This window comes from Pogona vitticeps, chromosome 3 (assembly GCF_051106095.1).
Source record: "Pogona vitticeps strain Pit_001003342236 chromosome 3, PviZW2.1, whole genome shotgun sequence".
Classification (NCBI taxonomy): domain Eukaryota; kingdom Metazoa; phylum Chordata; class Lepidosauria; order Squamata; family Agamidae; genus Pogona; species Pogona vitticeps.
Genome location: NC_135785.1, coordinates 176,946,853 through 176,974,806, shown reverse-complemented (window position 1 = coordinate 176,974,806; position 27,954 = coordinate 176,946,853). Strand labels below are relative to the sequence as shown.

Below are 27,954 nucleotides of genomic sequence, written 5' to 3'. Positions count from 1 at the left end.
CTGAGCGAAGGCGGCCCTTTCCTTTCGGTGTCTTTAAGCTGCGGCGGCAGCGACACGGTCCTTCCTTTCGGGTCCTAGCCCCCCTCCTTCCCCCCTCTACGGCCTCTCCCGAGCCAGTGTTCCCAGCATGGCAGACGCTGCGATTTCTTTCCTGAAGGACTTCCTGGCCGGCGGCGTCGCGGCAGCCATCAGCAAGACGGCCGTGGCGCCCATTGAGCGGGTCAAGCTGTTGCTTCAGGTCGGGAACCCTCGCGGCCGGTTAGGGTGGAAAAGGGGGTAGACTGCGTGGGGTTTGGGGGAGAACGGCGTCGGGGAGGGGGGGACGTAAAAAGTTGTAGGCCCCTTCCATGCCTTTTGTTAGGTGACGTTTGCGGGGAATTACTGGGGAGCCTCCGAATTGCCTTCATGCCGCGGAAAGGAGGGACAAATGGGACGGTTCGCGCCGTCCAGGTGGCGCGCGCGTAATTTAAGGCCGCTCCCGTTATAAAGGCCGTTGGTGGGGAGTGGCGAGGTCACGAGGAAGGTTCTCTTCCCCTCCCCTACAGAGCGCGCGGTCTTCTCTTTCCTCGCTGCTTGAGTCAGAAAGAGGAAAGGCGGGCGCACAGAGAATGAGAGGTCGAAAGGAGGAGGCTGCCGCCATCTTCCTTCCGGCGACGTATCTTTGATTGGCGCGGATGTGGACGAGTGATCGAGTCCTCAGAGTGGTGAGGTGGCGGCCTTCCCTGCCTCTTCCTGTTGCAATCTCGCGTGACTTATCTAAAAAACGATGCCCCCCCCCCTGTTCTTTGCGGCGCGTGTGAGGGGGCGGACGCATATAGGGCTGCAGTTCTCTTCGGCCCCGCCCCCTTGGCCCCCATTGGTTGAGCGTGCAAAGAGTTGCCCGGGCGGTTTTTGTATGTGTTTGCGCGCGTAAATGCTCGCTCTTTTGCAGACTAATTGCAGGGGGGGGGGGCTTGTACTTAGTTCCTTATTTGGTGGACTCGAGAATGTATTGTAAAAGTTTGGCGCCAAACCCAGATTTTTTTCCAAACAAAAATAGACACTTTGAAATAATTCAGAATATGTTCTTTCGACTGTGGGGGCTACACTTGCATTTCCTTTTATCTGCCATGGAAACTGATGGTGGGTTGGAACTGGCGAAACCCTCCTTAAATACCCCACTTATCTTAAAAAACCCTATCAAGGTTGCTATAAATCAGTTCTGAGGTGATACATAGCAGCAGCTACAGTGCTTTATGATGTAGTGCTTTTTCTTTGCCTTGTTTAATAAAATACCTAAAAAATAAATTTCAAAGTAATCATCGTAAAAAGCAATATAATGCCCTGTGACGGTTGAAACTAAATGCAAGTATTTAAAACTATTTAAAACACACATTGCAGTTTAATACAATGAAAACGATGGTGACTTTTGTATGTGTAAGAGGTTTACATCTATATAAATGGATTCACCCTCAAAGGAATAAGATTTCAAATAAACCTAAGCAGGGTTTATTGAAAAGTAAATAATATTATTTTCAACAATACAGGACTGTGGTTTTATTGGCCATACATTTTTGAAAATGCCCATATTTTACCATTAGAAAAAGGCATATATTTGTATGGCTTCTTGTTCATACATATAGATTGGAAGACTGCAGCAATTAATTCATATTTTCCCCACTCTGGCTTCCCTGCATTTGCTGCCTGTTCGTTTCCGCATTGATTTCAAACTGTTAATGATGACATATAAAGCCCTAAACGGTTTAGGGCCTCGATATCTAGTGAAATGCCTCTTCCCACCTACATCTGCCCGAATCACAAATTCTGGCCAAGACAGGAGGCTGAGGGCCTAATGCTAAGGGAGGCGTGAAGAGAAAGAACAAGAAACCAGTCCTTGGCAGTGGCCCCTTTCCTCTAGAACAGTCTATCCGCAGAGATCTGCCTGGCTCCCTCGCTGGGTGTCTTTAAGAGCAAACTTAAGACCTGGCTCTTTAGGCAGGCTTTCCCTCCTGGCATCACCTAATTACTTTTGCCATATTGAATTATATCATTACAGTTGTCTGTCTTTTATTATATTGTTATTGTTAGCCAACCAGAGTACACTTCGGTCTAGATGGGCAGGGTATAAATTGAATGAATGGATGGATAAATAAATAAACACTATATTATAATTTGAAACTAGCATTTATCAGTTGAGGTTACTTTTAACATTGAAAAAATGAGAGATTACTACCTCGCCTTTGAAGCTGTTTTTTCAGTATGGATGCTTGAACTGTTAGTTTGCATGAGATCTTCAGGGGCCTTCATTCTCATAGGTAATCTGAGATCTTAGGTCTCTAAATTATACATTCAAAGCTGAATCTGAAAGGACAGATTCTGGCCATAAAGTTTATCTTGTGGGTGATGTTTATCTGAATGATTTAAAAAAATTCTAATTATGAAAATCTTTTTTTTTCTGACAGGTACAACATGCAAGCAAGCAAATTGCTGTTGACAAACAGTACAAAGGAATAATCGATTGTGTAGTGCGCATTCCTAAAGAGCAAGGATTTCTGTCTTTCTGGCGTGGGAATTTTGCCAATGTTATCAGATACTTCCCAACTCAGGCTCTCAACTTTGCATTCAAGGATAAGTATAAGCAAGTGTTTCTTGGAGGAGTAGACAAGCACACACAGTTCTGGAGGTATTTTGCTGGTAACCTGGCTTCCGGTGGTGCAGCTGGAGCAACCTCTCTCTGCTTTGTCTATCCTTTGGATTTTGCAAGAACCCGTCTGGCTGCTGATGTTGGAAAAGCTGGTGCTGACAGAGAATTCTCAGGTCTAGGGGACTGCCTAGTCAAAATCTTCAAGTCTGATGGCCTGCGTGGCTTATATCAAGGTTTCAATGTTTCTGTCCAGGGCATAATCATCTATAGAGCTGCCTATTTTGGGATCTATGACACAGCAAAAGGTAAATTAGATGTTCAGGCTGATGTTTTTAAAGGATAACAGACTGGTGCAATTAAAATAGACAGACATGTCAATGTAATAATTTTCTTGCTTGCTCATGACCTATAAGATTCATCATGCATTTGGTTTACAGAATTACACAAATTGTCTGAAAAGCGTTGAAGACTGCTTTTCTTGCTAAGAAAAGTTATTTTCCAAAGAAATGTAAATAGAATATGTTATTGATTACTGACATTTAATGGTGAAAAGATTTTACTACATTTTTTGGTAAATATTTTACCTGCTCAGATAATTTACAGGTAGATGTCAGTGAAATGTCTTTTCTGTGATCTACTGAATTGCTGTTATTTTGCCACTGCCAGCATCCTCAACTTGGCAGTACATGCTGCTTACAGTGTTAGATGGAGATTCAGATGTTAAGGACAATACACATCTTCAAATGCTAGAGACAGTGCTGTTAGGTACACTGCATGTGTTGAATTAGATGATGGAGTTTAAAAACACAGTTTCCTGAGCTATTGATCTTTTATAGCTCGGCCAATAATGTTTCAGCAGACAGAATGGTTGTGAATTTTTTTTTACAATATAATTTTGAGTACAAAAAATGCACCCTATCTTTTCACTTGTTGGGAAGCTGTTTACATTTTCCTCTCCAGAAAGGGTAAAAGCCTGCGCTGCTTTCGTTGCAGGTATGCTCCCAGATCCTAGGAACACTCACATTGTGATTAGCTGGATGATTGCACAAACAGTGACTGCAGTCGCTGGTGTGGTCTCTTATCCCTTCGACACAGTCCGACGTCGAATGATGATGCAGTCTGGGCGTAAAGCAGGTAAGTAGCTCTTAGTTACGTGTTTGTTTTTAAAATATGATCTGGTTTTAGCTTGGTAAGGCTTTAAGCCTCGCATGCTCATTAACAGTCAATTAGAAAATTAAGATACATGGCAGAATTCTAGTCCCACCTAGAATGAGTCCACTGAAATGAATGGAACAAATTAGGCCTGACAGACAAGTCTCATTCATTTGATTTGAACTGCTCTAAGTATGTAGTCATACTACACGTTCTACAGAATCCTACTTAGTGGGAAATTTAGTCCTTATGCTTGAGGTCCAACAGTTTCATTGAATTGTGTTTAACAAATGCAGTGAAAGCCTACCACTTTGGTTTCAGTGACAGGGATTAGAAGCACGCATTATGTGATTTGTAGAAGTGGCACTTGGAAATCAAACTTTTTTTCTGTGTTTAAGACCTTACAGTATGCCCTTACAAAACAAAACCATTTTGAACTGATCCTGGAAGATAGTCCAGAAGCCTGAGAAGATGGCAAAGGGCTAGTGTCATCAGTTCATTTATTTGAGCAGGTGCAAAAAGGCCTTCTCTGTTTGAATGGTTTTCTGATGACAATGTGCCTCTTCTAGTCCTCTGTTATCTTAAGTGAAAAACCCTTTCTTTCTTGAGACTGCCCATGATTAACCTGGAAATCAAGGTTAACACCTTTTTGTCAGTCTTTCCCTCCTGTTGCCAAATATTGCAAGATAACACCTCTAAAAAGTGGAAAGTTACAAAAAAGTATGTTCCTTAACTTTCATTGCTGTATCATTTTGAAAGGAAGCCCTGCATGGGTTGTATTTGCCAAGATGCAGAGAACTAAAGCACAACTCTGTCCTAGGCTGGTACGAGCACTGAGCCATAAGAGGTCGTCTGTGCCTGTAGAGACATGAGCACTTCTGTGCTACAAATGTAGGCCTTGGGAGAGTACATCTCCTTTCCAGGGCAGGTTAAACACTGTTCACATGGGCAGATGATCCATCTCTAATGGGTAGCAACCTGGTGCCTCTTCAGTTTTCAAATAGTCAAAGAATGCTGTGCTAGCTCTATAGTGCTTTAGCACAATATTGCAGTCTTGTCTGGATTGAGCTTCTGCTTGGAGACCATTACAGTGTCATGGATCTGAATCCTCTACTGTCTGTCTTGATTTTGATGGAGACTGAAGAGGGGGAAGCAGATTGGTGACAGCACAGTCTGAACCACCACCACCTTTGGCAACTTCATGTGTGCCTTAAACCAGAGGTTCCCAACCCCTGGTCTGCGGTGAGTGGGCTTCCCGGAACTGAGCCACGGAGACGGATCTCCACCCGCCTCTCCAGTGGGCATGTCGTGCTTGTGCAGGGGGCGTCGTGCTCACACACATGCACGTGAGCGTGACACACACACCCGTGCACTGAGCCCTCCCCACAACCAGTCTGCAGTCCCAAAAAGGTTGGGGACCATTGCCTTAACCAGCATGAGTGATGAAATAGAACCATCTGAGGTGCTGAAGTGTAAACGCAATGCATTATCACCTTTGAGAAGTGGCTGTCCTGATATTACAAGATTACTGAAGAGCAATTCCTGTAATTTAAGTGCAGATGACCTGTGTCAGTGATGCTAAAATTGCTGACAGATCTAGATAAACAAAAGTTTCATTTTCCATTTTTCTTGTGGCAGAGATTACCATGTAGGACAACTGAGGCAGTTTCTTTATGATACCAGGTTAAAAATGAGATATAGAAAATTAGCTTAAGCTAAGAGTTCTTAGAGTTGCCTAAAAATGACTTACTTGGGTACCTTGCTCAGGAAGGCAGATAGATGTTGCATCCTTCAAGACTACAGTCTGGAATCTGTTAAATCAGCCTATAATGAAAGTTGCTTTTAAAGTTCTCAAAAATGATGTACTGGTCTTGTTGTTTTTGAAATTAAATGTTATATATGGAACATCTTTTCCCCACAGGTGAGATCATGTACACAGGAACAATTGACTGTTGGAAGAAGATTGCAAGGGATGAAGGAGGAAAAGCATTCTTCAAGGGTGCATGGTCTAATGTTCTTCGAGGCATGGGTGGTGCCTTTGTGCTTGTATTGTATGATGAATTCAAGAAAGTAATCTAAAAAAACCCTTGCTAAATTGTAAGTTAAGTTGACAGATCACATAGAAAACTTGCCATTATGGACCATTGACCTTCAAAGAAATTCCTGTGCAAACCCTTATTTATCGGGGCCAGATCATGTTTAAGTAGGACTAGAAATTGCGTTCAGTGAACAGACACATTTTGAAAGAGCATTATTCAGGCATTGAAACAGACAGTTCAGCTCACTAGATTTGTCTGTTTTGAGTATTGCAGTGGTAACAATTCAGGGTCCAAGACAGTTGATCTACAGTTTTCTGGAGATCAGGTGAAAGTTTCAAGTCCTATCTTACAGGACCATAAAATCATGTTTTGAGAAGTATTTGTTTAACAAATCATGTCTTTCCACTTTTACTTTAAGCACTATGTACTGTTTTTCGCAGCTGAGCATTTAGCATTTGTGCTCTCAAATTTGGGGCATTCCATGAAACAATAAATATTATTAACTCTGTGTGGAATTTACTGTTACACCTTGCTTGACATGCATGACTTGCCTTGCAACGCAGGCTGTTGGCTTCAGGCAGCACTGTTGCAGGCCAGGAGTGGGTGGGTGGAAATGCAATCAGGAATTGGTTGAGGAAGACTTACCTGCTGCTCCTGTGTTTTGGAGGAGCGACTTTATTTGGGCTGCACTCCGGGGAGTGGAATATCTTGTACTAGCACTTCCAACGTTGCACTCCACCACAGGATATCTTAATATGTAGACACTTCCATGTTGTAAATGCGGTCTATTTGGGATTTGGTTCAGAAAGTCTGACTACCTTTAGGAAACGTATCCAGAATAGTTTGACCTAGGCCCTGAGGATCATGTTCTGAATGTTGAGAAAACCGAACTTGCAAATAAAATGCTAATAAAATGATTTGCAATTATTTCTGTAATTGGACTGATAATAAGCAGCTTGTCAAAGCATGGCAATAACAGGTAGCTGCTACAAATGTTTTCGTATTGTCAAATGATCAAAATAGATTAAATCATGCTTCAGAAAAAGCATTTCTATAAATGAGTGGTTTGCAGAATTCTTTCAGATGCACTGAAAAAAATTTAAGTTTGGTTATGTTTACATCGGATTTAATCATTGTGCTTCTTTGAGAGAGCTGTGTGTATTGCTTGTTGGGTGGAGAAGTTTCTTATATTTTGACTGAACTACTGCTTTACAACATGATCAGTATTTTTGTATTACAAATAAGGCTTGATAAGCCAAATTGCCTAAAGAGATGTTTCTATGAAGTTAAGAGTCAAAAGTAAAACTAATGAAAAGGCAGCTGTAATTATGTACATGCTTGACTTGTTTATAATGGTTTTTAAAAACAGATTGCTATGGCAACCTGTCTCAGCCTTAGTGGATGCTGGCATGCATATGTTGGCTGAGGTATTGTTTTAGGCCTGTGCTGTTGCCTTATCATCAACCACTATAAATGCAAGCAGGTAAGGTCCTTGAATTATCCTGACAGGAAAAACATGTAGCCAGGTTTGCTCTTATATGTGTTAGATGCCAGGGTTGTGGGTTTTTTTTGATGGAACCAAGTGGATTTTTTTTTAAAGGATGAAAAAAGCCATTGGGAGGGAATACTAACATAAGTTGACAGAGCCTCCTAGAGTGGTCATGCCAACCAGATAGGTGGGATATAAATAGAATAAATTAAAAAATAAAGTATGCCTGAGAGAATATTTGGAGTTGCAGATGTTTATGTACAGCTTTGTGTCAGAAAAATTCAGGGGTTTTCAGAAAGATTAACAGGGTGCTGTTGTTGCCTGGAGGGACATGGTGGTGCTGCGGGTTAAACTGCTGAAGCCTCTGTGCTGCAAGGTCAGAAGACCTGCAGGCATAAGATCGAATCCACGCAACGGAGTGAGCCCCCGTCACTTGTCCCAGCTCCTGCCAACCTAGCAATTTGAAAGCATGCAAAATGCAAAAATGCGAGTAGATAAATAGGTACCAACTTGGTGGGAAGGTCAATGGCATTCTGTGTCTAGTCACACTGTCCACGTGACCATGGAGAATTGTCTGCGGACAAACGCTAGTTATGTGGGTTGGAAACTGAGAGGAGCACTGCCCCCTAGAGTCAGATACGACTGAACAAAATTGTCAAAGGTTGTTGCCTGGGGGATTCCAACATGTTCTCACATTCTTTGGGAATGAGGAGTAAGATCTTCCCGTGAATGCATGATGACTGTTGCATGCCCATCTTTCCAATATTGAAGTACTGTATACCTCTTGCCAATGGCAAGAGAACAAAAGATCTTTCTAGATTGACCACTGTTTCTGAGCCACACAAATGTAAGTACATGTGTGTCTTCAAATGCCTAAGATTTTTCAGATACAAAACTAATCTGCAGCAATACTGATCAAAAAGAGGCTGCTATTAGACATGTCCACATCAGATGCCTCAACGAAGTGAGTTGATGAAGCAGAAGTTGGGACATTACAGACTCCATTTACAGTAGTTTGCTACTAATGATTCTTGTAAAATCGATAAATACAGTACACTTAAAGTGTAACAGTTAACCTCAGGGCAGTATGGTATCTTGCATCCTTTCAGTGCTGAGAGAAAAGATGAGTGGAAGGGAAAGAACTGACTGGATACATTGTTCTGATGCAAAATCTGTTTCCTGCCCTGCTCTCAAACTAGAACAAAAAAAGAAAAGCTCAATGTTCTACTAAAAACCACATTGTAAAATCCTACAAGGTCACAATTCAGTAGAGCTTTCATGTGCATACAACCACCTGTTAAGGAAAGTAGAGGTTACTTCTGAGTGGTGTGGAGGACTCTAAACAATTCTAAGATAGAAGCCCCAGAACAAGCCAGAAAGGACTAGTTTTTGAAGAAGTAGCCCTGTTACTCTGTAAGCACATCAAATATAATAAATTAGTAAGTTATGTTGCAGCATCTTAAACGACTGGTTGGAAGGCATATTTGGATTCAGAAACTGTTTAAAACTAACTTCAGATTGAGAAGACACTGGAAAGAGCTTCCTGTCTTAATCCTTGCTTCTGCTTTTCCTCAAAACACAGAGGTCTGAAATAGATCCTGGGAAGTTTGAGCTCTGATTTTTAGGAGGCCCACAACAGTTCTCTCAGGACAACAGATGGCTCTTTCAGGAGCAGGGCCATAATAATGAGATAATTCCATCAGCATCAGTGGATTTGTTCAGAAAATGTACAGATCTTCATTTTTATATTGGCCACATGCATACACAGGAAATAAACAGCAACCATTTCCTCCGGGTGCAGCTTGCAGAGGAAACATAGCCTGCTCTCCTTCCACTGCCTGTAAAACAACTACCTGGATTCCCAGCAGTTACACTTTTGTCTCTGTATGTGTGCGCACACAGTTTTAAAGGAGGAGAGAGTTAAAAGAGCATCTTTCTAATCCATTAGGTTTTCTTTTTGGAAAAGGCCTCATACATTTTGCAATAATAATTTCCTCAAACTGCTTTCCCTGCCATCAGCCTTTCATATCAAGTCTGTTTATGCTTTCCATAACAGACCAAAAAAAAACCCTTTGATTAATTCCCCAGGCTTGTGACTGTTTTGCTCCTATTTCTGTGTTATAGCTCAAAGCAAAATTCTACATGGCCAGCTCAGTCACAGCTTTCTGATGTCCATTTTATATTTATTTCCCTCAACATTTTCCCAACCATGGGGATTGCAATCTTGTTACTTACTCATGCAGCATAATTCCAACAGTATAAATTTTGGCAGAAAATTGTCACAAATGAAGACTTTGGCAATTGCTTTTCTTGTCACATGCCCAGTGCCTGCTTCTTAATTGGCAGCACTTCACCACTGACATTGGGGCCTTTGTGACGAGGTAAAGGTCAGAATGGAACAGGCACTGCTTGTTAATAAAACTGATGCCAAAAATGGCAGGATGTGATGAGCACACATCAGAACCATATTTTATATCTGAAAGTGACCCACCTGGGCAAGAACAGGTGGCCATTGCCGGGAGGCTTCCATGCTGCCCTGGCACTGGGCAACTAGCATTGCTGTTGTGAGTGGGGGGAGCCAATGGCTCAATTTTTGCTGCATTAAAACAGGACATGTCATAGCAGGAGTCTTGCTCTGGTTTGCAAATAACCTGCAGTAAAAAGCTTACTGTGGGTTGTGTGCAACATGTAGTTCCAGACCCAATAAGCCACTCTCTGCCTGATAAAATTGTTGTTCTGCACCATCAAGTTGGAACCAACCTATAGCAGCTCTTACAATCTTGCAAGCAGGAAGAATAATTTGTTCATGCTGGAAGCCAACTGCATGGAAGTTCTCCGAACAACAGCACTTCTCTAATTTACTAGGCGTCATAGCTTGAGAGTTCAGGGATGTGGCTCATGCTTTTCACAGTTGGCAGTCACTTCTTCCACCACCGTGATTTTTTCATTTGCTGCCGCAGTTGATATCAAGTCAATCCATGCTTTCTACAAACAGAAACGGGGGGTGGGGAAGAAATATTAGGGTTAATTCTAAAGAATCATGACTCTTTAGTCTCTTTTCTACATCAGCTCTTGGCAAATTTTGAGGACCTGATTGCAATGATGACATTACACGAGCACAAGAGAGAGTGTGTGTACCAATCATTATCTTAGAAGGTAAGTTGCCACAAAGCTGTTATGCTGATTCAGTCTGGGATGCTGGAGAGCAAGGGGGACCAGACATAACATACTGAGGTCTTTGGATGAACAGCAGCATACCAATGTAATAAAACATGTTTAAAAGCCTGCTTTTTTACAAATGCATTCATTCAAAAACAATCCTAAGGGTGGCATATATTCTTAAATCTAGCTTTTTTTTAACAAACTGTCATTAGTTGTATCACAATACAATGCAACAGAAGCAAAAGGAAGAAGGAAAGGAAAGGAAAGGAAGAAAAAGAAGGCAGGCAGGCATTTATATCCAGATGTCCTGTATACAGAATGAAACATCTAAGAAAACTTTGGTTTTTATCTTCAGCTTTTCCCAGTCACATGGACTGGACTAGTAAGTGACTCACTACATCCCCACTAATTCAATGGACTTACTCCAATGTGATTTCCTACAGCAAGAAAAACAATGGATGTGCAATTTAGATGTGAGACTAGCAGATTGGACTGGCACACAATCTCAGGTACTGAGGTCAGAGCAGCTGCATAGTATTATTTAATAATTCCAGGCATCTTCATCAAAACACTTAACTAGGTTATATTTGTTGTTGTTTAGTCGTTATAACTAGGCTGTATATGGAATTCTAAAATTGAAGAAACTGGAAGCATTCAGTAGAACCCAATGCGAAGTAGAGATAAATTGTGTAATAAAATAAAAATATGTTTTATTCCTCTTTGCAGAATAAGATACATTTCTGACAGCTCTGGACTGTCTTCTGGATTAGACAAAAGTCTTACTTTTAAATGTATCTCACACATGCAAATTTCTGGAATAGGAATAATAGCAAAATTAATGACAGCTGCTACCTAGCATTGAAAACAGATAAAGTTAGTTTATGACTTTAAGCATGGGAAAAAAAAATCATTATCTTAACTCTTTAACAGAGATTATAACTGTGCACAGAACCCTGACTGATCTGGCAAATTTGGGACTTCTGGACGGATCCTGATTTGGCAATACCAACCAATACTTCCTTCTATTTTTGCCCCAGATCTAAACCAATTTGGAAGCCTCCAATTGACTAGCACTAGAAAACCAAAGTAGTTACAACCTTTTCTGTTTTTGCACTGATGTACATGAAATTCGGAGACATAATAGACCGTAAGGAGAGGAGTAAAACTACCTACTTACAGAAAGCCAGTTGCTGTGAATTACGTACTCATAATTAAAAATAATTACCAATTATATACTGTCAAGACAGTTTCAACTTATGGTAGCCCCAGGCTTTCTAGGTATAGAGTACTCAGTATGGTTTAGCAGTCTTTCTTTTTGATGGCACAGTGAAACCATGCAGCTTGCCCAAAGCCACTCAGATGGCACATGTCACTCCATCAGCCACACATTCTCCAGGGGATCTTGACAGGTTCCTCTCCCAGGAAGTCCAGTAGGACTTCAACTCCTAGCCCAGGTTCTGCAGCCAGGTGCTCCAGCCCACTGAGCTATACCAGTTTGTGTACTGGACACCTTTATGATTTCAGTTTTTTGTTTTTAAAAATAAAAAGACTAAAGCAATTTGTCACCCACCCATTCACTTTGTGATTCTGACACAAATTATTTTTTCTTTTAATTTGCTGTGAGCCATTGTGGTGGCGCTGTGGGCTAAACCGCAGAAGCCTGTGCTGCAGGGTCAGAAGACCAAGCAGTCGTAAGATCGAATCCACACGACGGAGTGAGTGCCCGTTGCTTGTCCCAGCTCCCGCCAACCTAGCGGTTCGAAAGCATGCAAATGCGAGTAGATAAATAGGTACCATCTCGGTGGGAAGGTAAACAGTGTTCCGTGTCTAAATCACACTGGCCATGTGACCACGGAAAGATTGTCTTCAGACAAACGCTGGCTCTATGGCTTGAAGAGCGGGATGAGCGCCGCCCCCTAGAGTCGGACACGACTGGACAAAAATTGTCAAGGGGAACCTTTACCTTTTTATTCCAGATCAAAATCTATCTACTGTACTTCAGTCTGGCTTGAGTTAGGTCACTTTTCTGTTAGTACTTTGGGAGTTGTCAGAATCTAATGGACAGCCCTAATGGAGACGAGTGTTGCTGGATAAATCCAAGAACTTACCTCTGCATTCTTCTCACATTGGAGATAGATATCTTTGGGCTGTGGGATTGGACCATGTAATTTTTCCCATGTATGACATCTGTGGAGGAATGAGTGGGGGCATTAGCCATTGTCCCAGATCATCCTGTCCTCATTCATGCTTATTGTTGCACATACACAGCAGCCTGGATGGAAGCCCTGCACATGCTCAATAGGACGTATAGTACATGGACTGACCAGCAGTGCCTTTCGACAAAGAAATTACAAGATTTTTACAAACAGCTACTAGGACGTTGCCTTCTGAACCAACTCCAGTTTCTAAATGCTTTTCAAGGAATGCAGACCACATTGTACTAATTGAATACATGAGGTAACTAATGCATATGTCACCCTGACCCTATACTGTATGTTCCTCAGGAAGTGGACCTATTTGGTGGGATACCTGCCTTGGATGGAGAAAGGCACTCTAAATCCTGGGCACTCCTAAGATCTGAGTATCAAGGTTGATTTCACAAACAATGAGGCTATGCTTTCAAAGCAGCGTAACCCTGTACCATATTAAGTTGGACCCCAATTATTGCCCGCAGGAACTCAGAAACAAGCAAGATTAAAATCTTGGCATTCTATCTGCAGAGGAAAGCTATCTGAAATTCAGACTGCAGTCACACTAGAGAAAAGTGCCCTGTTTTCTCACGTCTTCTTCCTATAGAGTTATGTGCTGTGGTCATATGACCCGTGATACTGGTTCATACTTTTTTAACTGTTCCACATTTTTTTTTTGTTCAATGCGGTACGTTCGTCTACAACCCTGCAGCAGGGCATATCCCTTCCTCTTTTTGTGTGTTTCTTTAACCCCCTTCCCTTCTTCTTTTTTTAAAAAAACATGTGCTGGTACATCGGTGTGTCAGCAAAACACCCTTGCTGGCAATGTACTTACCTGAGGCATTTTTTCCTGTTTCTGCGCTGCGTTACCCTCAGTGGTGGAGAACCCACAGCCCTTTCAACAAGCATACCAACACACCAATGTCTCCATTAGAAAATTATTATTTTTAAATTAAGGGAGTCAAACCAACAGCCAGTGGTGATGGGGGGACTGAACGTGAAATGTAAAGGAAGTGTATAAGTTTTGTAGTACATACACTATGGAATGTCTGTTGTACTGTGTGATTAAACATGGAATAAATACCGTAGTAGCCTCCCAGCAGGCTAGTTTCGATGTGGAAACAGTATGGAGGGAAAACAAAAAAATCGGTAATGACTGTGCATCATCTGAATTTTTTAAAAAAGGTTGAAACTCACAAGGAGTAACTCAGAAACATTTCGCTGGTGTGACCGCAGCCTCGGTTTTTGACTTTGCGAATTAACAGGAAGCAGGCTGTCTTTTTTGTTGCCCATTTTGTGCGGGAGCTTGTAAGGAGTATTAGAATCTGCCTTCTGTTGTGGCAAAACATATTGAGTAGATATTAGCATTAGAACTGTGGTAAACTATTTGGCTCAGATGTCTTAACTTCTGTTTGAAAAGGTGGCTGCAAAGCTTGGACTGATCTCTGGCAGGGAATTTTCAGGTTTCACTTCCTAAATCTTAGCAAAGACAATGCTGCTTTGTCAGCTGTCAGATGAAGGAAATGAATTAAAACGTTGATTGTATGCATGTAAAAATGAGAGAGTGTTGTACTTGACCTTTTACAAATGCAAAACAGGAGCAAGATTCCCAGGGTGGTTATAACTACAACAAGAAGTAACAGCGTTGGATGGAATGACGTGGGATCAGTGCCTAAGAAAAGAATGTGTTACTACAATATATATTATTCATTCATTCCTCTATTTACTTGTATTCAGTTTTCCTAGTAATAGTACTCGAAGAAAGTCACAACATATCAAGTCACCATTACTATGACAATAATCTTTCACAAATGTTAGGAACAATTACAAGCAAGCATTATATCAATAGATATATGCATAATAACATATCAAAGAATACTCATTTTATTATGTATGATCAAGTCAAAACTTCCAGAGTTTTCCAAATGCAAAATACTCATATTAAGTTTACCAGTCTTTCCTTCTGGTGGAACTCTGGGAATATTCAGCTTGTCCAAAGCAAGGCACGTTACCCCATCAAGCACACACATTCTGGGTAAAATAGTGTCTTGCAGAAGGCACAGTGTGGCTTTGAACTACCAGATGAAATGATTCGTAACCTTACTATTTAATGAAACTAGAGAGAAAGTATAGAGTAACATAGATATAAAGATACACTAGAAATGGGACCAAATAGATCATTATATTCTACTGTGTCCAGTAATGAGACTGGCTAGTTGTATCATCACAATGATTGCATCTTTTAGAATTAATAGCAAATTCATTTCTCTAAACTATTTAAACATTAATTCTGAAAACCCAGAACATTACCCAATTTATCAGGATGTTCCCTGGTCTGAGAACACAATCCTCAGTAATCTTGCTTTGATCTATATTTATTCAAAGTGGAAGTTGTTAAGGTCCTTTTCTCAGTTATTTCTGCTCTTATTGTATTCAATACGTGGCCTGAGAGTGTGATCGCTCTTTGGAAAATGTAGAAAGGAAGATAGCAATAATCTCACCAAATTCGATTGGTTCACTCCATTCGCCAAATTTTCCTGCAACCGGACACTTACTCTTGTCATCTGTACGGATTCTCAACTTGTACCTCACATTCTTAGGGTAGTTTTTGGAGGTGCTTTGTATCTAAAAGCAGAGTATTTATTTGAGTTCTTTGCTGGGGAAATTAAAATTGATATCGAATCACTTGCATGCAAATTTTATTTTACTTGTTTTGGTGTAATTCTCCATCCATAGACATAGTGGCTGAAATTCGGTAGTGAGGCTGCAGCTACATGGTCAAATATTGCAAGATTTGCTCCACTTATAAAGCAGGTAAATTACTGACCACCTGAAGCAAAGGCTGATGCAAATCATAATGATTTTTGCTCCATGAGCAGCTTCCCCGCCCCCGTTGATGTTTTTTCAAGTCAGAATAAAAAACCAACACCCCCCCCCCCCGTTGGCCTCTGAATTTTTAAAAATGTCTTACATATACGAGATTAGCACTAGATTACATATCCTTATGATTATTATTTCCTGTATTTTTGCCCCATAAAAGCATCAGCGGAGGCAGAACTAAAGAAAGGAAGGATTAACAGAAGAAGCAGGACCAGAGAAAGAAAGGAAAGAAGGGGGGGCTGTGAGCTGGAATGCAAATTGTTTTATATCCAGTATGAATGTGAACTCCTGAATCAATCCATAGCCCCTGTGTGAGCTCTGATAGCGATTTCAAACGTAATATGGGCTGAAAATCAAATCATTTCCAGTATGGTCACACCTTAAATCACAACTACAGTAGACCTATTGAATTTGTGGGGATTTGATGAGTCAACACCTATGTACCTACTCTAGTTGGGACTTACTCCTGGATTTCAGTTACTATATAGTTCCTTACCTTCTAATCTTTATTATATTCTTGAACAGAGAAAAGCAAAAGTCACACTTCCAGATGTTGCTCAACAGCAACTCCCAGCATGCCTCACAATCATCTAGGACTACTGGGAATTGCAGTGGAGCAACATCTGGGGGAGAGCTGCACTGTGTCTGTCTCAACTATGTAGCATGATCACGGAATGCAATCCAGAATGGACCTATGCAGATGAGATCAAAGTACAGTAGATCTCTAAGCTCTTCCTCCTAAGGGACCACTTAAGAGGCGGCCATGTCAAGGGTTACTATTTGAAAAAGGCAAAATCCTTCCTTTCCCCCAGATAGCTGGTGTAATGAAGAGCAGTTTTTTGTCATCACCCTATGGGAGAATGCCTTCCAGCTGCTCTTCTCTCCTGTAGGAAATGCTGGCAGTGTAGTTGTGCTTTGAATCTGGGCTCAGCAAGCAGGAATCCTACATACATATGGATTCTATGTACAGAACAGAAGCAGAGTGAGTGTGGTTGGTTGGTTGGTTGAACTTTTATATTGCCCAATTAATTCAGGGCACTACTCTGGGTGGTTAACAACACAAATAATAAAATACAACAACAACAAAGGACTTACTATAAAGTCAAATCAATAAACATTAAAAATAAATCAGTCAATATCAAACAATAGATAGGCGGGCAAAGACAATTTGGCAGTCATCATAAGAGGATGCCCCAATTTCCAAGAGTTCCTATGATACATGAGTTCTCACCTTCCCATTCCCACCGGCTAACTTTAAGATGGTTTTTCCATTACAGTGGGGTCTTGACTTAAGAACGGCTTGAGTTAAGAACATTTTGACTTAAGAACCGCTCTCATAGGAAAATATTGACTTGACTTAAGTACTTAGATTTGAGTTAAGAACTGAAAAAAAACACGTGGGAGGCAGGGAAAGTGCAAAATTTGAACTTTCAGTTAACTGTTGGCCAGTGAAAAGGGTGCCTGTCTGCTTCCTCACTCCTCCCAGCGTTTAGAGAGTGGATTGGGAGACAGTCTTCGGACTGCCTGGTACTGTCCTGCCTGGACTGTATTTTCCCTGCCTTCCCTGAACCTTTCTTGACCTAAGAAAAAAAGAAACAAAATATCCCCCTCTAGTGGTCGAAGGCGGAATAGCAGCTTCCCATTAGTTTCTATGGACGGAAAAGAGCAGATACGGATCAAATGGTTTTCAATGCATTCCTATGGGAAATGCAGATTTGACCTGAGAACTTTTTGACTTGAAAACCGCCTTCCAATACGGATTAAGTTCTCAAGTCAAGACCCCACTGTACCATTTAAATCAGGGGTGGACAGCTGGTGGCCATCCAAATAAAGCCTTCGTTTAAAGAAAGTATAAAGGTTTTAATGATTTGGGGGCTCTGAATGATTTCAAGATTGACTGGTCTTGCTGGACAATTTAGGTGGATTGGTTGGCTTGATTCCACACTGCTCATTCCACACACACACCCCAACACTGCATTTTTATTTTTCATAGTTTTCAATTGTACTTTATTTTTAAATTGTAAGTTGCCTATGGTAAATATAAAGCTAAGAGCATAACAGATATGATGCTTAAATGAAGCGCACATTATAGATGTCAGATAACAATACTTACAGTATCAGTTGTATTTCTGATTTCATCCTAAGAAATAAAAGGAAGTTAAATTTTTAGTTAGTACTGGTATAAAACTTTCTATTTTCTAAATCTGCATCCTTTAGAAATCAGATTGGTCTCAGGTCTTTTGTCAAAGTGTGCCTATGTCTCTGATGCTGAGGAGCCAGGCCGTTTCCCGCAGTGCATCTCTTTGTCAAGTCCTGACAATTTGACCAATTCCACACTATAGCACCGGTCAATCTTCACCATAGCCTGTGACCTCTTCAGGCTCCACCCTATTGTTGATTATTTCATAGCAATAACATTAATGCCAAAATCTTATTGAAACTTCAAGGTGTGCAAGGTTAATTATATAAATGGTTTGCCCCATTGTCACACAACATATATCTTGCCAGATGGTGCAATCATGTTGTGTGGTTAATATTTTGCACATAGATATTTCTATAGGATCTTGATCAAGGTTTTTCCTACTTGTTTTACACAGCTTGGCCTAGCCGCAGTAGACCATGTGAACTTACATATCTTTTTGCTACAGATCCGTTCTTTCCTAATGTCGACCTCAAACCCTCTAACCTTCCCTGCATCTCAGAGATGTCTCCCTGGATTAGGTAAAGGTAAAGGTTCCCCTTGACATTTTAGTCAGTTGTGTTCGACTCTAGGGGGCGGTGCTCATCCCGTTTCCAAGCTGTAGAGCCAGCATTTGTCCAAAGACAGTTTCCGTTGTCACGTGGCCAGTGCGACTTAGATTCGGAATGCTGTTTACCTTCCCACCGAGATGGTACCTATTTATCTACTCGCATTTACATGCTTTTGAACTGCTAGGTTGGCGAGGAGCTGGGACAAAGCCATGGGAGCTTACTCCGTCGCATGGATTCGATCTTACAACTGCTGGTCATCTGATCCTGCAGCACACAGAGGCTTCTGCGGTTTAGCCCGCAGCGCTAAATCCTCCCTGGATTAGCAGGAGGCAAAAAACTTAAAAGCTTTACCCCAGGAAATGGCTTGTGCTTGGTGAAGAGCCCCCCTGTTCAAGGATTCTGTGGGGCACAGTCTTTATTATTCCTTATGGAGACGTGGGGCAGCAATTTTTCAAAGTCAGAAATGTAATTTTAATATGGGTCTCATTCTTTGCAGGGAAGCTTCAAAAGGCTGCCAGCAAAGGCTGTTCAACAAACAAAAATGATTTGGTCTCTTGCCTTTATTTGATAACTGAGGCAGCTGTTGGACTCGCGAACCTCACGGCGACTCGTTGGAGGGGCTTTCCATTCTACTATACAGTTGGATGACATTTCACAAGTCACAGTGATGTTTTGTGGTGGACCAATTTTTTCTGGAAGAAAATTACAAGTATGGTGATTGATATAGGAAGACCTATGAAGCTTTATAGACATTTGAGTAGTGTGTCCTCTTCTTCACCAACACTGGAGAACCTCCTGTGTTGCTAAGGATCCATGGCTGTGGGCAATTATTTATTTCAGTGCAACTTATACAAGTTTTAAAAGAAGGGCCCAAGTAGTTGTCAGTTCTTTCAATAGATTTGCACTCTGAAAGGATAAAATACCAGAAGATGGGAGCAGCTTTATTGATTAGTGAACCGTTGGGAAGACTACTGCTTTATGTCCTTTTTGCGTATATACAGTGGTGCCCCGCATAGCGAGGTTAATCCGTTCCGGATTAACCATCGCTATTCGGAAACATCACTAAACGGAATAGAAAAACCCATTGGAACGCATTAAACGAAGTTTAATGCATTCCAATGGACCCCAAACTCACCGTTCAGTGATGTTCCTCCACAGCGCAGGCATTTTCGCGCCCTCGGTAAGTGAGGGCAGGGTGCGAAAACGCTGCGCGTGGCCATTTTGGGTCTTCCAGTGGCCATTTTGGAACCGCCGATCAGCTGTTCCCCCGACATCGCAATTCAAAGATCGGTAAGCAAAATGCTTACCAATCGCCACAAGCGAATTTTGCCCATTGGAACCATCGGTATGCGATTGCATTAGCGATCCCAAAAAAATGGATCGCTATGCGAATTCGTTGTTAAACGGTGCGCTCGTTATGCGAGGCACCACTGTACTTGCAAATAAAAGGGTGAGGAATCTCCTTTTAAATGGCTTCAGAATCCAGAAAGGGTAGGCCCTGCCTTAGCCCCCCCCCCCTTGGTTGTCATACCATGGAGAGAGTTTTAGCACTGGTCCATTATTAGCCAAGTTCTTTACAAGATATAAGACAATTTCTATTATTCTATTGTCTTTAGATGTAAAAAACAGACATTCTTGCTGTTACATGCTGTCAAGTTGGAACCAAGTTATAGTGACTGTAATTGGGCTTTCAAGGTAGGTGAGATATTTTAGGAGTGGTTTTACCAGTTCCATTCCTCTGTGAGTTTCCATGGCTGAGTGAGGATTAAAACTATAGTCTCCAAAATCCTAGTCCTTCACTCTATCAACTACACAACACTGGACATCTAAAAAACAAACAAACAAAAAAACAAACAAACCAGAAACAGTAAATGCCCCATCCACCCTTTCTTACCAAGTTCATATAATAAAGTTATATTTTTGTGCTTCTTAACTGGAGATTCTATGCTCGACCCATTCACTGTTAAAGTAACTTTCTTTTCATTCACAGTCACGTTGGGAAAATAGCACCCAATATGTCTTCCACGTTTATCATGTATATAATGTGGACACTCCTTTTCTTCTTTCCTGAGTATGCCAAAATATTCCATTAAAAAAATTTAAACATGTTGAAAATCAATTTTTCTTAATTTAATCAATAAAAATGAATTACTTATAATATTTTAAATATAGAAAATATTGAGTATCATGGGGAGCTGTCCTGCCAGCATTCCAAGTACAGTTCATTGAAGGAGCCTTCAAAGTGTATGAATAAACAGCACAGGAGAAATTTGCAGCTTCTGTTCCATCAACACCTGGAAATAAACAGGAAATAGCATTTGAATTGGTCCAGAAACAACACCTCTTTGTTAAGAAGTTCAGTCCTTGCTCCAGCACACTTCTGGTGTGTAATCATTCTCATACTATTGTTAAATATGCTTTCTGCCTGCCTGGGGGAACTTGTGTCCACTCAGTGCCATAGCCATTCTGCCGAATTCATTTACTTGGTTACCAGTTATAAGGCCCCTGCAGTGTATGCATTCATGTACAGAGTTAAACTTGGATACGTTTGCTATATTTCAGTGCTCCAAATCTGAGCAGCCTAATATGCATAATCATGTAATGAGGCTCATGTGAGCTCAGTGGTCCATAAAGCCTGGGGTCAGCTTTTACTAGTCCACCACTATGACCATTCCTGGGCAGGGATAACCTGGCCATAATAGTCCATGCACTGGTAACTTCCTGGTTAAACTATTGCAATGCACTGTACTTGGGTCTGTCCTTGAACACAGATGCTGCAGCAAGTACAGTACGCAGGAGCTAGACTGCTAACAGATATATCCTTTAGAACCCCTGTGACACCACTTCTGAAGGATTTGCACTGGCTGTCAATACACTTCCAATCTGAGTTCAAAATGTTGATGATGCCTTATAAAGACCTTAAATGGCTTGAGGCCTGGATATTTGAAGGTGTGCATTTCTATATATAAACCTGCTAGGTCACTAAGATCTAGGGAGGCCCTCCTCTGTGTCTCACCATTATCACAGGTCTTAGAACTGCAGAGCTGAAAGAGACCCGATGGATCATCTAGTCCAGCCCCTGTCAAGGAGGCTTAGTGGGGAATCAAACTCCCAACCCCTGGCTACGGAGCCAGATGTTTAAACCAATGAGTTATCCAGCAGTTCATTGAGAACAGTTCAATATGTGAAAACTTTTTTTTTCTGTAGAACCCAACTGTGGAATGCCCCCCACTTCAAGACTGACATTGGCACCATTTCGGCACCAAGTCAAGAGGAAGTATTCATTAAGAGCCTTTGGGGGTTGACTATTGTAGCCTGAGCAAGTTTTAGTGGTTTTTTAAAATACGTTTTATTGAGTGTTTTAATTTTGTGTTGTTTGATTTTAAATTATTTAAACATCTTGTTTTTAAATTATTTTATACAGTTTTGTAACCTGCCCTGAGATCCTATGATATATGGTGGGCTAGAAATGTTTAAATAAAAATAACAAAATAAATATCAGTGCAGATTAGGTGCATCAATAGTGGCCATTTCTTTTCCTATCTTTCATCTTTGGCACTGTTACATAGTCAGCACTGATCTGAGAAAGCCAGTATAATGCAAACATTTAGAGTGGTGGATTTAGAACAGGGCGCACCAAGTTTAAATCTCTGCTTGGTCACAAAGCTTCCTTAGGCCAGTCAAGGTCCTTTGCCAAGCCTACTTTACAGGGCTGTGGGCGTAAATGGGGAGATGGCCAACTTTTTTTTTCATCTATTAATTGAAATCAAAAGTTTTCACCTTGCTTTTTGTATGTCTGTTACATGGCAGGTCAGTGGCCATGCAGCTGCTAGAAAACTAGAAAACCCAGAATTCCAGTTTTAGTCCACACATGCACACTAACAGACACCTGCATTTTGCTCACCTAACCAGCAGGGCCTTCTCTAACTTTTGCTTCCAATTCTGAATGTAGGAAAAAGGAAATTGCTGTGTCTTGTAGGAGCTGTAGACTCACCGCCCACTAGGCTCTATAGATGGTGTTTCCTGAAGAAATGCAACTTCCAAGAAGTATCACAGCACCTGCCTTCCTGCTCCCCTTCAAATTAACAGCAGGAAGTAAAACCCAAAGAAGGCCATGCAGCCTTGGAGGCTGGCCCTACTCCAGGTGAGCAAAATGTAAACATAAGTGATGGAGTTGGGAGTCCAAAAAACCAAAAGCACACACTTCTGGCAGAGTCATCCAAACAGAGCAGAAACAAACACACAAACTGAAGTAAATAACCCCCATCCCACTATGAATTTGTGGAGGGGTTTCAAAAAATTATTCCCACTCATTATGCATAAGAATGAACTATATCTAGCAGACTAACAGTGTCATCCTATCCTCAGCTTTATCTCATGAGTCAGGAATGGTTGCTAAGGGTGTCCTGCAGTAGTTCAGCCCTCTGCTTGGTCTTCAGAGCCACTGGTGCAAGACTACCAGTGATCCAATTAGCATAAGTGATCCTCTTATAAAAGGGGGGGGGGACAAATCACTGTAAAATTGGAAGGCACTCCTAGGTTCTCATAGTATTACACTGCAAACCATTGTGGAAATGCAGACTTACCCTCTTCTTCTGTAAATGCAACCTTTAGTATGGGGTACAACACAACGAGCCAGCTCAAAAAAGCACATCTTAAGGAGTGTGTCATATTATTTGTCTGCATAAATAGTCAGTGAGAAGTCCTAAAATGAAAGAGAAACTTTATTTAGCCATGTTCTGTACAAATCCCTCAGGCTCTATACTTTTTTTGGAAGCAATTCCTTCTTTTCATTTTTAAACTGGTCTTATAAGATAGTTTTCAGCAGTCATCTCATACCATCATTTCAAGAATTCTTTGGGAAACCCATGATAGCTAAACTAGTACAGTAGTGCCCCAGTTTACGAATGTCCCGGTTAACGTAATTTTTGGTTTACTAAAGGTAATCCATTGAAAATAATGCCTCGGTTTACGATTTTTTCCCCACAGTAGGAAGCAAGTTTCCACAGGACACATTGTGCCTGGAGGTTTATACACTAGTGCCGTCTCCATTCCTATGGCAAACCACGTTTCAGTTTATTAATCTTTTGCATTACGCAACATTGCAGAGAATGCATTAAATTTATAAACCGAGGTATGCCTGTATTAAAAGTCAGCAATACTGGTCAGAAGATGACACTTATATGAAGCATATAAAGCACATAAAGCATGAGTGGGGAACCCTCTTGGTCCCAGGGCCAGATGACATCAAAGGAGTACAGTTTGAACCCTTCCTTTGACATCTTGTTCAGATCAATGGTAGGAGCCCATCAGTACAGCTATAACGAGAAATGTTGTTGTTAGGGGCTATTGGCTAAGCCAAAGTCATGGAAGACTGACATGTATGAGGAGAGGATAGAAGACCAGAAACAACTGAGTGTGAGCATGTGATGGCGATATTAGTTCTTGTTTAAGTTTTTACAACCTCGCATGCTGCCTAGAGAAGGTGTCACCAGGAGAGACTTTTCTGGGCTGGGGTGTCTTATCAATCTACCCAGCACTAACCAATAGTTCCCTTCTGCTTCTGAATTCAAAGAGATCCCCTCTTTTCTTCTCAGTGTACTCTTCCTCACTTTGGTCTGTTGGAAGCACTCGTCTGTTGAGGCCTGTTGCTGGAACCAGTCATCCTTGTCAGTTTGCTGACTTGATTTGTGCAGTTCTAAGTAATGAAAATATTTAAATCTTTCTTTTACTAATTTATCAAATGGTTGAGACTGTAAGTGCCAGTTGATGAGAAAAAGAGGTGGACTACGCTGGGGAACTTTTTCTCTGTGAATTCCTGCAATTCTGCTGCTCAGCTAGAGGAATTTAACTAGAAATTCAAAACTCTGCAACAGTCCTATGCTAAGCCTATCTGTTTTGTGTTTCATTTTGCAAGAACAGAAGAAGCTGAAAGAGGTATATGTCCTCAGGGTGTGCGGGTTCACACCCTTCCAGCAGCAAAGCCTTGGTCACGTCACCCTAGCTGTAGTTCTGTCCACAGGCTGAACATTGCAGTCCTTGGGAGAGGTCTCAGTGAACAACTCACTTTAATAAGGTCTAAAGCCCAGTAAGACTTTTACTCCTTTTCTACCAAACTACTCCTCTCAAACTCTACTCCTTCTCACAAACAGGTGACAAGTTTTGGTATGAAACCTTGAGCTTCTCAATCTCTTCAGCAGTTCACTCTGGGCATGTTGCTAGCTTCAACTCACCATCTCCAGTGATTGTGGAACCCTTAGAAAAGATGGTCTTGTCCTATCCAGCTGCAGGAGCTAAGCTCAGAGGCCACTGATGCTAGTCCAACTCCTGGATCACAGGGTCAAGGGCCTTGAGCTCAGGAGTCTCCAGTTTTTCGGTTTCAATGATCAATGGCTCCTGAGTGATGTTTGGGTCAGATAACTCCCCTGATAGAACAAGCGCTTTCTCAGTCTCTGAATCCCATAGCCAGGATATTTCTGGGTATCAAATTGTTTGGCCCCTTCAATGCCCATTTTTAGTTTCTTCATACAAAGAGTTCCACACCTCTCAGCTTGGGGGAAAAATCCTTGTGTAACCCCTGCCTGTGCACTGGATGGCAAAAGGTATGTGCAGGAAATCGGTGTGTTGTCTTTGATCACTGCTATGAGAATACTGTACATGAGATGTTCTGCTGGAGGGAGAGGCCTTCTCTAAACCACTCATGAACCAGATTTAGAATGTCTGCAGGCTGGAAATTCCGTTCTTCTGATATGGAGAAAACAGCATTTCAATACTGGAATTATTGCAGAGTAGGTATAAGATTTGTTTATACATACTTGGCAGTAATTCCAGTGTTCTGCTTAGCTTTTTTCTTGACTTTCTGTTCCTTTTTTCACTTTATGTCCCATCTACTTTTAGCATTTACTGTTTCTCTTCCTTCATATCAGCTGATAAAAAACCTGATATTTACAGCTTTGTACATGGAAATATTTATCAGCAACTAGAATCCAACTGAAAACATGCAGGTGTAATTCCAACAGCACAAATTTCAAAGGGAAAATGCCCCAAATTAAGATTTTTTTCTCTCCCTCATGCCCTGAGTCACTGTGTAATAACAATTCCCTACATTAATTTACCAACTTCGAGCAATTTGCTGAGATTTTCACCAATGTCAAATCTCGAGAGGATTTTGGCCATTGAAATTAAAGAATTGAGATAAATAGAAATGGTCCCTAACCTGCAGTACAATTACCACACAGAATTCTATATCTCTTTGCCATTGTCTTATTCTATGAGTCTAATTTGTCCATCACAAATGCTTGACAATTGGGATAACAGATTCATCATTTCCAGCTTAAAACTTTTAAAATATATTTTAATATTTTAATTGATGCGGAAGCTTCAAATGGTGCAGAATGCAGCAGCCAGAAATCTCACAGGGGTGAGAAAATATCAGCATATTTCCCCCACTCTTGCTTGCCTGTTCATTTCCAGATTGATTTCAAAGTATTAATTATGACATATAAAGCCTTAAACAGTTTAGGACCTCGATATCTAGTGGAACGTCTCCTCTCACCTAGGTCTACCTGAATCACTAGTTCTAGCCAGGAAGGGCGACTGAAGGGCCTAATGCTGAGGGAGGCCCGAAGAGAAAGAACAAAAAATGGGGCCTTCTCGGCAATGGCCCCTCACCTCTGGAACAATCTGCCTGCAGATATCTGTCTGGCTCCCTCACTGGGTGTTTCTAAGAGCAAACTTAAGACCTGGCTCTTTAAGCAGGCTTTCCCTTCTGTCATCACCTAATTACTTTTGCCATATTGAATTATAGTATTACTGTTGTCTTTATGTTATTATATTGTTTTTACTTTTATGTATTATTGTTAGCCGCCCAGAGAAGACTTTGGTCTAGATGGGCGGGGTACAAGTTGAATGAATGAATGAATAATATTTAAAAAACTGTTTTACAGTAACCACAAACAGCTACAGAGCTATAAACACACACACATACCTATAAAAGAACAGTACAGTTGCAATAAACACCCACACTACATTTTCAATATAAGGAAACCACACTATTCAGTACAGGAAGAGACATTACAGATAATCCACTACTGTATCTATAATGTCTCTTCCTGTATTGACAGGAATACTGGAGAGATGTAAATGAGAGAGTCTTCCATGTGTGAGAAATCAAGCTTCAAAACAACCCCATGTTTAAGTCCATTAAGAAAATGAAGCAAGCTAAGTTGCAAATTCTGGGAAGTGAGCTAAGCTCCTGTTGTGACACTCCCATATATCATCCACCTTTTTGAGGTTTTGTCTTCTAACTACAATCAAGAATCTTTGTTTCTGCCCTAACCCTCTCATTCCTTCACTGGTGGTGAAATGGTGGCACCCGAATGGTCCTAACTGCTTATATTCATTACACTCCTGAGGTTTTTCTCCACTTAGGCAAGCTTGAATGGCAAAATATGGAAGAGGGGAGGGGGAGGATTATTGTAGCCAGTAGCTTATGTTTCTCCTCCACTCCCCATCAAATTGTGTGATACGGTATTTTGGTAAAAAAAAGAAGGGTGAGTGGGAAATTGTTCTTACCTCTTTTTCCCCCTTATTATTATCAGGGTTTGAAGAAGCTGAAGAATGGTGGCAAGTGCAGCAATGCAGTTGTGAAGTCAGCTTCTCTTGAAAAATCAGATGTTCCTTTTATATATTGTTCTTACAAAGAGTGTTGCCTCCAAGTTCCTTCTTTCACTTCTACTTCCAGTAAGCAGAGAAAATTTTAAAAACAAAGTGCTTCCCCCGTCTCCTGGCAGGATTTAGTTATGTTTTGTGTTTCTGGGAATCAGTATCCCTGTGAGGAAGACGTGGATGCGGATGGAGCATAGGGAGAAGCATGGTCTGTTTCATACATTACCAGCCTCAAGAAGTAGGCTTGCCACCAACATGTGACTCTAGATATGACTGTCTTGCAACTTGTCATCTCCCTCAGCTACACAGGAGCATGAAACAACGGAAACAGCCAAGGATGTGCGCTTAGTATCCTTTTCAAGTTATATTGTCCATTCTGATTACTCAGAGTGGGTTATGCCTTTTCTGTGATGCCTCTGCTATAGCATTTGCACATTATCTAAAAATGTAGGAAGTAGTGCCTCTGTGTGTGTGTGTGTGTGTGTGTGCATATGAGTGTTTTAGCACATGCAAATTAATGCAAAAATAATGCCTGGATTAATCAGTCTATATAAAGCACTTTTCTGTCTGTCTGTCTATTTGTCACCGTAACACATGAAAACAGCTGGATGGCTTTTCAGCAAATTTGGAAGATAAGTTCGGAATGGTCTGACTTGAAAGATAGGTTACGTGGACCCTTAGTTTCTCATAAATGAAGGTGTGGATTTTACCAAATTTGGATGGTTATTAATTTACAACTTTTTATGCTGTCTAAAGGGACGTGGTGGCGCTGTGGGCTAAACCGCAGAAGCCTGTGCTGCAGGGTCAGAAGACCAAGCAGTCGTAAGATTGAATCCACGTGACGGAGTGAGCGTCCGTCACTTGTCCCAGCTCCCACCAACCTAGAGGTTCGAAAGCATGCAAATGCGAGTAGATTAATAGGGACCACCTCGGTGGGAAGGTAACAGCGTTCCGTGTCTAAGTCGCACTGGCCATGTGACCACGGAAGATTGTCTTCGGACA

General features: G+C 41.3%; 2 protein-coding genes across 4 annotated transcripts; one reads left to right on the top strand and one right to left on the bottom strand.

Moving 5' to 3' along the window:
• The first annotated feature begins 43 nt into the window (after positions 1 to 43).
• On the top strand, positions 44 to 6,872 carry LOC110089751 (ADP/ATP translocase 3). The gene is made up of 4 exons (XM_020813030.3): positions 44 to 238; positions 2,442 to 2,928; positions 3,617 to 3,757; positions 5,697 to 6,872. The coding sequence occupies exons 1-4, from the start codon at positions 128 to 130 to the stop codon at positions 5,852 to 5,854; spliced, it is 897 nt and encodes a 298-aa protein (XP_020668689.3). The 5' UTR covers positions 44 to 127; the 3' UTR covers positions 5,855 to 6,872.
• LOC110089754 (granulocyte-macrophage colony-stimulating factor receptor subunit alpha) lies at positions 6,084 to 27,696 on the bottom strand. 3 transcript variants are annotated; one of them, XM_020813032.3, is made up of 10 exons: positions 26,860 to 27,696; positions 22,872 to 22,990; positions 20,438 to 20,579; positions 20,180 to 20,352; positions 18,844 to 18,977; positions 17,648 to 17,674; positions 15,156 to 15,279; positions 14,233 to 14,326; positions 12,574 to 12,652; positions 6,084 to 10,288 (listed from the first exon to the last, which is right to left on the bottom strand). In XM_020813032.3, the coding sequence occupies exons 2-10, from the start codon at positions 22,969 to 22,971 to the stop codon at positions 10,187 to 10,189; spliced, it is 975 nt and encodes a 324-aa protein (XP_020668691.3). In that variant the 5' UTR covers positions 22,972 to 22,990; positions 26,860 to 27,696; the 3' UTR covers positions 6,084 to 10,186. The 3 variants fall into 3 exon arrangements, with proteins under 3 accessions (XP_020668691.3, XP_072850514.2, XP_078246478.1); XM_072994413.2 differs by having other exon boundaries at positions 15,210 to 15,279; XM_078390352.1 differs by lacking the exon at positions 14,233 to 14,326.
• Positions 27,697 to 27,954: the final 258 nt, after the last annotated feature.

Bases quoted from the DNA above. Each gene is read 5' to 3' on its own strand.
- LOC110089751 (XM_020813030.3), top strand. From the start codon at position 128: ATGGCAGACGCTGCGATTTCTTTCCTGAAGGACTTCCTGGCCGGCGGC. The intron at 239-2,441 runs GTCGGGAACCCT...TTTTTCTGACAG, and splicing joins GGGTCAAGCTGTTGCTTCAG to GTACAACATGCAAGCAAGCA. The intron at 2,929-3,616 runs GTAAATTAGATG...CTTTCGTTGCAG, and splicing joins GATCTATGACACAGCAAAAG to GTATGCTCCCAGATCCTAGG.
- LOC110089754 (XM_020813032.3), bottom strand. From the start codon at position 22,971: ATGCAGACAAATAATATGACACACTCCTTAAGATGTGCTTTTTTGAGC. The intron at 12,653-14,232 runs GTCAAGTACAAC...ATTCCTCCACAG, and splicing joins CTGTTTTGCATTTGTAAAAG to ATGTCATACATGGGAAAAAT. The intron at 10,289-12,573 runs GTAAGTTCTTGG...TTCTGTTTGTAG, and splicing joins AATGTGAGAAGAATGCAGAG to AAAGCATGGATTGACTTGAT.